Source organism: Peromyscus californicus, unplaced genomic scaffold, assembly GCF_007827085.1.
Source record: "Peromyscus californicus insignis strain IS unplaced genomic scaffold, ASM782708v3 Scaffold_7__1_contigs__length_154581171, whole genome shotgun sequence".
Lineage (NCBI taxonomy): Eukaryota > Metazoa > Chordata > Mammalia > Rodentia > Cricetidae > Peromyscus > Peromyscus californicus.
In genome coordinates this window covers 140,144,698-140,157,333 of record NW_026294595.1, presented here as the reverse complement: position 1 = coordinate 140,157,333, position 12,636 = coordinate 140,144,698, and the positions used below count along the sequence as shown (strand labels likewise).

General features: G+C 47.2%; 1 protein-coding gene across 4 annotated transcripts in view; it reads left to right on the top strand.

The window, feature by feature from the left end:
* The first annotated feature begins 75 nt into the window (after nt 1-75).
* The window catches only part of LOC128100597 (zinc finger protein 33B-like), a 20,132-nt gene continuing 7,571 nt past the window's right edge, over nt 76-12,636 (top strand). For 3 of the 4 annotated variants that reach the window (XM_052722937.1, XM_052722940.1, XM_052722939.1), the window contains exons 1-3: nt 76-5,118; nt 6,406-6,616; nt 8,614-8,657. In XM_052722937.1, coding sequence (XP_052578897.1) covers nt 8,643-8,657 — 15 coding nt within the window. In that variant the 5' untranslated portion in view covers nt 76-5,118; nt 6,406-6,616; nt 8,614-8,642. The remainder of the gene's footprint in view (nt 5,119-6,405; nt 6,617-8,613; nt 8,658-12,636) is intronic. The other variant, XM_052722938.1, reaches the window with a different exon arrangement.

The following is a 12,636-nucleotide window of genomic DNA, read 5'->3' as shown; positions in this document are numbered from 1 at the left end:
TGATAAAAATATCTGAACACAAACAGCTTAAAGGGAAAAGGTTTTATTTCGGCTCACGGTTCAAGGTGCAGCCCATCATGGTGCAGTCCAGGTACAGGAGCGTGAGGGAACTGGCCGAATTACACCCACAGTATGGAAGCAGAAAGCAAGGGTCACTGCAGGGTCACCATTCAGCACCTTCTCTCCTTTTCATTCAGTCCAGGACACAGTACCACACACACCCAGGATGGGTCCCCACCCCAGTCAGGAAAATCCTTACAGGCCCATCACCCGGGGGGGGGGGGGGTCTAGGTTTTGTGTAGTTGGCAGTATTAACTATCACAGTCCCCTTGACCATCGACAGTCAGTCATTTGCAGAGAGATAAGGACTATCACAAGGTCAGTACCCATTCTCCTTTACTTCCAAGTGTTTGCATCCACACATTGGAATGGCACCACAGAAAATATGGAGGGCAGTGCCACTTAGTGCCCAGGAATTCCAGGTGTACAGACTGGAAATGATACCAAGGCATGGCCATGTCTGGTCCTGGGGTACAAATTCCAACTCAGCACAAGTCTTCCCAAGTTCCTGGAAGTTCCCACGCTCCTGTAGAACCATAATATAAAAGTAACAATGAGCGATAATTGTGAGCTTAGTGTGTGCTGTGACGCGTGACTGCCTGTCTTTAGTATAAACCAAGATGCACCTATTCAGCAGCTGGGCCCGTGAGTGCTACTGCCATCAAGGAACCCACTGTGCCGGTGTCTTGGAATATTTTGAGTTATTCAGTAACTTGGTTAATCATTTTAGCATTCACTTTTACTAAAACTGTAAATCACTTCATCACTACACCAGCCTCATTCAAAGTCATTAAGTGATAGTGCTTTTAGGGGCCTGAAACAAAAAGACTCACGGAGGCCAATTACTTTGAAGTGGAAATTAGGTGCCATAATGCACAACAAAGACACTTAAACAAGCAATGTAATGCACTGTGCAGTTAATTTAGCAGCAAACACTAAATACATCAAGATAGCACTGGGAAAATTAAAGAGGTAACATTAGAGTGATGCCTTCCACAGAGAATGCCAATTCCCACTCCTGAGGGTGGCCCACCCATCCTGGGTCCTACCGAAGGTTAGCGCTAAATAATGTAGATCAGGAATTTCTGAAGACTGCTATAAACAAAATCTGTTCAGAGATTTCTCTTTTGTTATGGGTGAGATTTTTAAATTTTTTGGTTCAATTTTGTACCTATATTTGTTACTTACATTTACTTTCAAACCCTTAGGAGAGGTAGATGATTAAAAAGCAAACCATTACTTATATTCTTTATTTTTAAATGGTGGTGGATTCTTTATCCCTTTTGGAATCAAAAGCCCAAATAAATTCTTTCTACTATAAGTTGCCTTGGTCATGATGTTTTATCACAGCAACAAAAAAGTGATGAATACAATCACATACACAATTAATTTAAAAATAAAGTGTATTTTACTTTAAAATGCATTGCAAGGTGCTGGAGAGATGTCTCAGTAGTTAAGAACTCATGCTGTTCTTGTAGAGAGCCTGAGTTCAGTTCCCAGCACCCATATCAGAAGACTCACAAACCTGTAACTCCAGCTCCAGGGAATATGGCCTCTGCAGGCACCTGTATATATCCCCCCCCACACACACACACCCTATGATGGCTATTCATGGTTGTCAACTAGATTACATGTGGAATTAACCGAAACCTAAGTGTCTGGGTACATCTGTGAGGGGTTTTTCCTTATTAGATTATTTGCAGTGGGAAGGCCCTCTTTTAATCTGGACCTTTAAGCTACACCGTACCTTCTGGAGGCCTTTGTGAGACTCGGAAGAAGGAAACTTGCTGCCTTTGCCTGCTTGCTTGAGTTTGAAAGTCTGTCTATTCCTTCACTGGCGTGAAAGCCTACTTCCTTAGGATTCCAGCATGCTTTGAAGACCAACTGTGACGTCCAGCCTCATGGATGGAGCAGCTACTAGAGTCTTGGAACTTCTGCTAGTAGATAGCCATGTTGGACTAGCTGGACATTGTTGGACTTAGCCTATAAGCCATTCTAATAAATCCCATATACATATCACATGTATATACACATTCTATCAGTTCTATTCCTCTAGAGAACTTTGAATAATATACGCATACTCACACACAATTACAAATAATAAAATAAATTTTAAAAGTACATTATAAACTCTACTTACTTCCATGTATTATACAGAAGCATGTTATAATCTACATTGCAGTGTTTAATGATTGTCCTATATCCCACTTTGTGGCTTCTCATAGTTTCTGTAACTTAATTTCCCCCTGGTGTATGACTGTCAGCAAACACTGAGGAAGGTGGCTGTCCATGCATCTTTGGACTTTACTCCCTTAGGTCATAACCCTGGAGATGGAACGGCTGTGTCCACAGAACATGCTCCTTTGGAACCCTGAGACGGAGAGGCCTCCAATTGTCCTACAAATTACATTCCAGGAAGATATTTATGAGAATGAGCATTTCTCCAAATTTCAACCACCCTGGATATCATATTTCTTTATAATCTTTGCCTACTGTGAAGGCAAAGAAGTATTTAAACACTTGCGGTTTTATCTGTAGTTTATGGCCAGCTTCCGCATATTTATTCCTCATTTGCATTTCCCTTTTATTACTAGTCTTTTGTAGCCATAGATCATTTATATGGGACTGTGATCTTCTTACAAATGTGTAAGAGATAATTAAAGGGAGCCAGTAAACCATTTCTTTCATATACTTACAAAATATATTTTCCAATCTTTTTTTTTTTTAGATGAGGTTTGACATTTTTCTAGAGTGAAAGCTTTGAGTCATGTATTTGGTAGGTGCTATTGTTGATCCCTGCCCATATATTAAATGAGATAATCTTTTTCTATTTCCTATAGAGTGCCTGGTGACTCATGGTCAGAACGTCAGGTCCCATCCACATGAGGTACATGCTACAGCATGCACACTGCTTCTCTCCCACCCCACCCCCTGCCCCCTAATTTCCTAAGATGATTTTTTTTATGATTTCTTCATTTCTCCTCTCTCACTCAGCCTCCTATGTGGACATTTCACCTTTATCATATTACTAGGAATTTTTATGAACTTTTGGGTTTAAGACTGTCCTTGCCAGAAGCAAGGGCGATTTTCATGTCTAATTAAGAGTACTCTAAATTATCAATTAGAAATGCCTAATGCTATTTAGGGACTTGGTTCTTCAGATGAAATTTGGATGTGTTCAGTAAAACAATAAAGTGAAGTGCCATGGCAATAGAACCACCCCACTCACTGAGCTGCCGTTGGAGAATATACTCCTTCGTTTGGCCTGGCAGTCCCAGGGTTTTGTGTTGGTTTTTTGTTTGTTTGCTTGCTTGCTTGCTTGTTTGGTGGTGGTGTAGACAGAGTCGCTCTTGACTGTCCTGGAACTAACTCTCTGTGTAGACCAGGATTTGAGCTCATAGAGATTCTCCTGCCTCTGCCTCCTGAGCATAGGGATTAAAAGCATCCACCACCATACCCAGCCTCAACCTCCAGGTTTAATGGCACCCAGCAGCGAGCAATAATTACTTTCCTGAGAGTTCTGGCCAGCACTGGGAACCATAGATCTAGGTGCTGAATGCCACAGTGAATGCCACCTATTATAGCCCATTGTCACTCTCAGAAGAGACAAAAGGTCATGAATTTGTGCATCGTCTTAAAGTATGCTGACCTGCACTTCAGTTATTTCCAGGGGCTGAAGGGATGGCTCTAGGTTAGACCAGGGGCTGCTCTCTCAGTTCCCAGCACCCATGTCAGGCAACCCAAATCCACCTGTATCTCCAGCTCCAGTGCATCTGGTGCCTTCTCTGGACTTAAAAGGTATCTGCACTCACACCTGCACACAGTTAGAAAGTGATTAATATGCTTAATGAAATATCTAAAATTAAACTCCTAGGGTCCTATTTCAATAACAGTATTGCCCAGGGACTGGAAAGATGGTTCAGTGGTTAAAAGTATTTTTAATGCTTGCAGAGGACCAGAATTCTATTCCCTAATTAGGGTGGCTCACAACTGCCTGTAACTTCAACCACAGGGGATCTGATGCTTCTGGCCTCCATGGACATCTACAGTCACACGCTTTTTTCTCACTTGGTGTGAACACACACACACACACACACACACACACACACACACACACACCTTCTTTTTAATCTTTTTTGTTGTTGTTTGGTGTTTTTGTTTGTTTGTTTGTTTGTTTCTCTGTGTAGCCTTGGCTGTCATGGAACTCACTCTGTAAACCAGGCTGGCCTCAAACTCACAGAGGTCCACTTGCCTCTGCCTCCCCAGTACTGGCTGGGATTAAAGGCGTGCACCATTACCACCCAGCTTTTTAAAAAATCTTAACATATCACCCAATATTAACCACAGTCATCTCTGGGAAAGGAAATTATTTACTGGCTCCTTTTCTCATATGACCCCTTGAATTGTGTATTTGATTTTGTCTATGGTTTGGGGGCATTTTCTTTTTCAAGACAGGGTTTCTCTGTGTAGCTTGGAGCCTGTCCTGGATCTCGCTCTGTAGACCAGGCTGGCCTCGAACTCACAGAGATCCGCTGGCTTTGCCTCCTGAGCGCTGGGATTAAAGGCGTGCGCCACCGCCGCCCAGCTTGGTTATTAATAGCTTGGCTATTGCTTTTGATAGCCAGTTTTGTGTGCAGATGTCATGTGCATTAGGAAAGAAAACTTGAGGATCATATTGATCTTTGATAGGAATGCGTGGTTTTGCTTCCTATAAACATTTCACCTCCTTGCTTTTTTCTCACGTGGTGTGGACACGACTCTTCTCCAAGTGTCTTTGCATCTGAGGCGGTGGTGCCTGCAGGTGGCTTGACACAGTTCTCCAACTAAGCAGGAGCTCTGCTTCTCCTTGGGAGGGGCGCGGGTGCCTTGGGAACGGAGTCTGGAATGTGATGGAGGCCAAGAGGGTCGCGGGAACGGGTCCCTAGCTGCTGTGCTGCGCATGTGCAGTTCATCTTCATTGTTCGCTCCCGCGTCCTGCTGCGCTCGGAAGAAACCCTCAGATCCTCAGGGTCCAAGCGTCGCTCAGAGACCCGGTACCCAAGTCAGGCGCGCCCACCGGTGAGAGCCAATTTGGAGGGTTGCGTTGCCAGGCTCGGGGGCTTTGCGTGCCAACACCTGCGCGGGTCGTGGGGGGACCCTGACACTGACCCTGAGTGTGCTTCTCGCTGGTGGCGGTGGGCTTCTCATGGGGAAGAGACTGGGCACGGGCTCGGTGGTCGGGATAAAGTGAGCTGAGGAAGGCATTCGGATGTCAGAGCCACCTGCTGGGGTTCCGAGCCCCATAGCAACTGACGAGTGACTTCCACCGCTTCATGGGATGACACCTGTTCGTGGTTGGCAGTGGGGGTTCTGTAGCTGAAAAGGCGGCTCTCAGAGTCTTAGCTCAAGTTCTAGCATTACTACAGAGTCCCCACGGGCAAGAAGAGGAATCTGAGACTCAGTTTCCTCAGTCTGTACATGGGAGTTCTTCCCTGAACTTGCCTCTAGGGTGTTCTGGGCAGTGCCTGAGAAAGGCTTTAGCAGGGATGGCGGCATTTGCTCAGGACCTGAAAGTGGCCTTCGTGCCCTGTTCATTAAGCCCTATGCACCATTTGGCTCTGAAAGTCACTGTTACAGCCCAACAGCCCTGTTCTACCAGAGAAGACAGACTCGGGGATGGGGTGAAGGGCATAGTCTGTGGGAGAGAGCTAGGATGCAAACCCCGAATCGTTTATTTCCAAATCTCAAGCTCGGTTCAATCTAGCTGTTCTCTCTCTGTGTCTCTCTCTTTCTCTGTCTCTGTCTCTCTCTCTGTGTCTCTCTGTCTCTGTGTCTCTCTGTCTCTGTCTCTCTGTCTCTCTGTCTCTCTGTCTCTCTGTCTCTCTCTCTCTGTCTCTCTCTCTGTCTCTCTGTCTCTCTGTCTCTCTCTCTCTCTGTCTCTCTGTCTCTCTCTCTCTCTCTCTCCTCTCTCTCCACACATGACTCTTCCTCAAGGGCCGCTGGACCTGCCTGCACTGAGTTTCCCTATGGGGTCCTGGGTTGACTAGCCCTTCTGCCTGGGCCACCTGTCTGTGCCCACTGCAGTTTGCAGACTACTAAGTTAGGCTCACAGAGGTTTTCAGAGTCTGTATCAGAATCAGCCATGCGCTCAGGCCCAAACAGATGCTGGGTACAGAGCTCCTGCTGTCTGCTGAGAGGTCTCTAAGTTCATCTTTCTGAATGGTTCGGATGGTGTCGACACTGGTCTGGACTTTCACTCTGAGAACCACTATTGTAGAGAGCAGTGATTGGGGTGGGGGGAGAGAGGGGAGGGAGAATTGATAGATTCAGCCAAAGGCTCCAGCTCCTTGAATTTACTCCCTCTAGTCAGGTTCAAAGTTCTCTGGATCACAGATCGTGTGAAGAAAAAGAAGAGCACACAGAAGCAGGACTCTCCCCACGGGAGACCCCTCCTCTCTGGGGTGCAGCTGCAGGGCGGAAGCCCAAGAAGCGCTTGCTGAGCCCTGTGCTGGGTAACATCGTCTCACTAGACACCTGTCCAGTGGCAGCAGCGTGGGCCGGCTTCCAAGAGAAGGAGGTGAGCTGGGCCAGCCACGGGAGGCGAGCAAGAGGCAGGCTGCTTGGAGTAGAGACCTCCGTGGGAGGAGGGTGAGGGAACAAGAGGAGGAGGAGGTGGAAGTGCAGGCAGGTGCGCCATCCTCCTCCTGGAAGCTCCTCCCACAACCTTCTTTGCGCACTCACAGGCACAGCTAGACTTCAGGGCCACACCGCCCACTCCCGTTTTAGGGGACATGTCATTCTGCTTCATAATTAGCAATCCTTAACTACATGGTTTCTAGGGACAGTCTGCCAGGGTTTGGAACTTAGCTCTCCATAAGAACGGCTCTATCATTCCTCACCTCCATTTCCTCATACAGGAACCCTGGTACCTACATCATACTTGATTGTAAGGACTAAGAGAGACCACGCCTGAAAAGAGCTTAGAGCAGGCAGGGCCTGCCAGACTCCAGCACTGAACAAATGTTATTAGTCCCCGGCATCGTAACTAGCCTGTTACCACCTGCCTGCAAGAGACTTGCTAGTGACCAAATCCTTGAGACCCCCTGATCCCAGGCCACTGTCCTGCAGCACACATGTCTCAGCTAAGTCAAGTCTCTTGAAACAAAACAAAACTCCCTTGGAGACACTGAAACCAAAGAACTGACTTAAAGCACACTGTCCCTGTTGTCAGTAGTTCCTACACATCCCTCGAGCTGGGATTTGAGAGGTGGCATCGCAGTTAAGAACACTTGTTGCTCTGGAAAAAGACCTGGGTTTGACTCCCAGAACCCACGTCGAGCAGCTCACAGCCACCTGTAACTCCAGCTCCAGGGAGTCGGATATTATCTGGTCTCAGTGGGCCCTTGCACACATGTTCACAGAGAGAGAGAGAGAGAGAGAGAGAGAGAGAGAGAGAGAGAGAGAGAGAGAGAGAGAGAGAGAGAGAGAAAAGAAGAAGAAGAAGAAGAAGAAGAAGAAGAAGAAGAAGAAGAAGAAGAAGAAGAAGAAGAAGAAGAAGAAGAAGAAGAAGAAGAAGAAGAAAAAATAAATTGTTTAAAAATAAATGATTTGAGTTACAGGGCTAAGGAGTTAAACTATATGTAGAAAAGTAAATCAACAGATACTCATAACATCTTCATTGTTAAACTGTTTTACACACACTAGGTTCAGTGTTCAGCATCTTTAATCTCAGTGACTTGGGAAGAAGAGGCAAGTGGATCTCTGAGTTTGAAACCAGCCTGGTCTACGTTGAGTATTCCAGGCCAGCTGGGCTACATAGTGAGATCCTGTCTTAAAGCAAAACAAAACCTATAAGTTGATTCACACCTTTTATTACAGAAATATTCAAAACACACAAAAGTAGAAAACAGCGTAGTAACTCCTGAGTGCATGTTGCAGATTGGGCTAGGGAGGGACTGTTTTATTGGCTGTCCACCCCAGCACACACGTGCACATACATATATACACATGCACTTAAACACACATCCGTACTTTTCTCGTTCCCACCTTCCTTTATAAGATTATCTTAGTGTTTTGCAGTGTTTGTTTGAAGCAGGGTCTTCTGTGTAGCTCAGGATAATCTCAAATGCTCCATCCTCCTGCCTCTGTCTCCTGAGTGCTGGGATGGATACACCGCTACACTCCGTTCGTAAGATTAAACCCCACACATCAAAACACGCAACTGGACTGAAGGCCTGAGTTAGCTGCTCTAACCATTGGCCTTGCCACCTCTTTCCCAGTTTGACTTCATGCCCTGCATGCTTGCTTGCTGTCAGACCCAAAGAGGCCATGGTCATTGTGAAAGGCCGGCAGGAAGCCAGTGCTGGCTGTCCTGATGAAAAACCCTTTCTCTGAGCTCCAGGTAGTGACAAAGCTTCCTGAGCATTCATCTACCTGCCCATCTGAAGGGTCGGGGTGACGTCGGACCCCCAGGTGGTCATTTGTCAGCACATACAAATGAGTTTCTAACAAGGCTCTGCGGAGCTTGATGGTGACGGTCTTTCTCACGGTTTCTGCCCCCTTCCCTCTCTGCAGCCTCTGCAGCTCTCCAGGAACAGACGGACATGACCACAACCCAGGTGAGTCACCCGCTCGCTCCTCCTGAGTTTTGCACTTTTGGTAACCAGGCTTCCTTGTCAGTCCTTCTTACTCATCTAGTCATGTCCTCGTTTTCCTCACGTCATGGTTTTACTGACAGTGATGTCACGTGGTCAGGCACAGGGTTGGTTTGATGGACAACCATCCACGTGCTCTCCCTTTTCCACTCTGTGTCTCCCTATGTGACACATATTTCAATCATTTGTAGAACATCCCTCTACCCACTTAAACACTAGTCATTTGAATTTGAATATGCATTTCCGGTCATTTTTGCATTCCCTGTTAGGGCATAGAATGACAAAATGGTAATAGTTGATCAACTGTAATATTATTTTTTAATTAACTAACTTATTTGTGTGTGTGGCGGGAGGAGTGTACGCAAGCCACGGTGCTGATGTGCAGGTCAGAGGACAGTCTGTGGGAGTTAGCTCTCTTTCCACCCTCTGGGTCATGGGATCAAATTCAGGTGGTCCGGCTTGGTGGCAAGCTTCCCTACCCACTGAGCCAGCTTGCTGGTCCCATATATAGTGGTATGTACAATGGACAACGCTCCAGTCACTGTTAATCCCTCGCTGGATTAGTTTCTGTGAGTCTGACAGCACTATTGAGTACACACTTTTATATACCCTTTTCACTGAGGGCTATAGACAGTTAGATCCGCTCTTCATATGAAGTAATCCCAAGATTGCATCTTAGATGTTTGGTCGTATGGAGACCACCTCAAGTACAAGTTCTGAGAGCTCATTTTCGTCTTTTTATGTTCTAGCTTGCCCACATGCTAAGCCTTTAAAATCTGAGTCTTTGCTCCCCAGATGGCGCCGGGAGCCAGGCATCTTTATTATCAACTCCAGCCCCACTTAGGTGGAAAGGAGTTTGAGGTGCTCTTTGCTGGCCGCTGGTGCTGACGGTGTGGCTCCTCCTGAGGAGCAGGTGTTCTGTTTTCAGTGGTTGATTTTATGGCTTCATCTCAGATGGCCAGGGTGTGTGTGTGTGTGTGTGTGTGTGTGTGTGTGTGTGTGTGTGTGTGTGTGTGGGTCTGCTTCAGCCTCAGCATCACTCCCTGCAGCAGCTGTCCTTCGGGTGTTTGGGGCCTTGGTAGCCACAATTCATGGCTCTGTGCCTGCACTCCCATGGGGCAGAGCAGCGCTCACAGGCCGGCCTGTCTGCCTCTACTGCCTGGCAGTGGGTTTTGTTCTCTTTGAGAGTCTGCTGAGTTTGGATGGAGACTGTGGCGCACAGCGTGACTGCTGGTCTGCCCTCTGAACCTGGGTGTCTGAAATGCCGGTGTTCTGCTCAGTCCTATGAATGAGGGCGTGGCTCAGGGAGTCTGGCTCCAAGCCCTCCAAGCACTGGGAGAAAGAAAGAAAGATGCAGTATCACCAGGCACAGGGGGAGAACAAGTGGGTGGCTCTTGTGACTTCGTAACTGCTGTCACCTCCTCTTTCTCATTTGTCCTCTAGTGTCAGACACTTAACCAGGCCATCATGCCAGCTCTTTTATTCTTCCTCCAGTCTGCCCACTTGGCTCACGTCCGTCCCCGCAGAGAGAAGCCCCGCCCCCGTCCTGAAGACTCCCCAGTTCTTCCTGCTTTTGCATTCTCCTTACCAATTCTTCTCTCTCCAGGCCACCGGAAATCCTCCCCAAACCTCTCCTCCGCCTACCGTCTGGGTCCCTTCACTTCCATCTCCTCATTTCCAGCTTCCAGAAGGGGCTTGTTCATTGAGCATTCCGTTCTCATGCTTTCCTGAGGATGTTGTTTTTCCCTAAATCAACAACAAAATATTTAGCATTTCCGTGCCTTTTCTTTTCTCACACAAAACACCCATCTTTACATCAACTTGGAGACACTGACTTGAATGTGTAAATATTTTCTTTAAAAACCTTTTTTTTGGGCCGGGCGGTGGTGGCGCACGCCTTTAATCCCAGCACTCGGGAGGCAGAGCCAGGTGGATCTCTGTGAGTTCGAGGCCAGTCTGGGCTACCAAGTGAGTCCCAGGAAAGGCGCAAAGCTACACAGAGAAACCCTGTCTCAAAAAAAAAAAAAAAAAAAAAAAAAAAAAAAAAACGCCGGGCGGTGGTGGCGCACGCCTTTAATCCCAGCACTCGGGAGGCAGAGCCAGGCGGATCTCTGTGAGTTCGAGGCCAGCCTGGGCTACCAAGTGAGTTCCAGGAGAGGCGCAAAGCTACACAGAGAAACCCTGTCTCGAAAAAAAACCAAAAAAAAAAAAAAAAAAAAAAAAAAAAAAAAAAAAAAAAAAAAAACAAAAACAAAAAAAAAAAAAAAAACCTTTTTTTTTAGGGGACTGGAGAGATAGCTCAGTGGTTAAGAGCACTGACTACTTTTCCAGAGGACCCGGGTTCAATTCTCAGCACCCATGTGGCAGCTCACAACTGTCTATGATTCCAGTTCCAGGGGACCCAGCACCCATGGCAAAAACTCCAATGCACATAAAATAAGTAAATTAAAAAAAAAAAAACCTTTTTTCAATTTAATTTGGGGGAGTGTGCACCACTGTGCACAAGTGGGGGGAGTCAGGGGGCCCATCTCAGAGTCAGTTCTTTCTTCTACCACATGGTTCTGAGGACCCAGCTCAGGTCCTCGGGCTTGGTGGCAAGCATCTTTACCCACTGAGATATCTTGCCATCTAATTTTTTTCCAGTGGTGGGAACTGAACCCAGGGCCTTGTATACTACAGGCAGGCACCCTACCACTGAGCTATGCTATACCCCCAGCTCTCTCTTCAGTATTTTTTAAAGATTTATTTATTATGTATACAATGTTCTGCCTGCATACCAGAAAAGAGCACCGGATCTCATTAGAGATGGTTGTGATCCACCATGTGGGTGCTGGGAATTGAACTCAGGACCTCTGTAAGAGCAGTCAGTGCTCTTAACTGCTGAGCCATCTCTCCAGCACCCCCTCTTCAGTATTTTAAACTCATTTTCATCTTTACTGTCTTCACATCTCAGGGCTCTTAGGCTACGATTTCTTACTCATGCTGCATTTATTCTGAGGTCTGGGAGTCCCTTCTCCAGCTTACTTTCTGGATTGTGATTCTCTCTCAGGTCACAGGCCTTTTCTGTGCCGAGGATTGCAGAGGCCTCTCTGGAGCTGCCAGGTTACTGCCCTGCTTTGCTCTGCTACGTGGAGCTGAGTCTCCCTAGCCAGCTTTCCCCTGAGGTAGATGCTTGGCCTGGGGCTTTTCATGTGAGGCACTAGGAGATGTCTTAGAATGTTGCCTTCAGACTGTATGAACTGAGACAGGGAGGCAAGACCCCTCCTCTGAAAAGAGAGTAGAATCTACTTAATGGTGTATTCCCCCCATAACGGCCCTGAAGAAAAGTAGTACCATGTAGGGTACTATGCACAGTCCTCGGTTCCTGACTGGCTTCAAAGTTCTCACAGACTTCAGGGGACAGTTCCCTGCTTGTCCTAGGGAATGATCTCCTGAGTATCAACCCACAGGGGTACCTGCGCACGGTCTGGCAGTCCATCTGATGATCATGGTTCTGGTCAACCCCCGGCCTCTGAACCTTCTGAGCTGAAAGGCCTTGCTAGGCCCTGCAGGGAGACCCAAGGCACTGCCCAGCCTATGCCTGCCACCCCCTCACTGCCTGCCAGAAACTAATAGAAAGCTCTGGCCTGCCCACAGCCCTTCCCTGCACTCCTCTGTGGGGGTAAGCCTGGGGCTTACATGCTTCTCTCTCAAGATACCACGGGACAGAAGGGAGCATGTGACATGAACCGGAGAGCCACTCACTCTTGAACCTGTCATGTCTGAGCACCACTGTGGACCAAAAGCCCTACTTCCGGTCCCTTCGTGGGCTTCAGGGCCCGTTCATTGTCTCCACTGGTTATCTGCCAATGCTCCAACCTCCTGTGGTCTTTGTGGCCAAGTTCCCTCCTGGCAGTTTTGGATGCTGCTGAAATAGGCATGATTTCTAAAAGTGTGTGTTTGT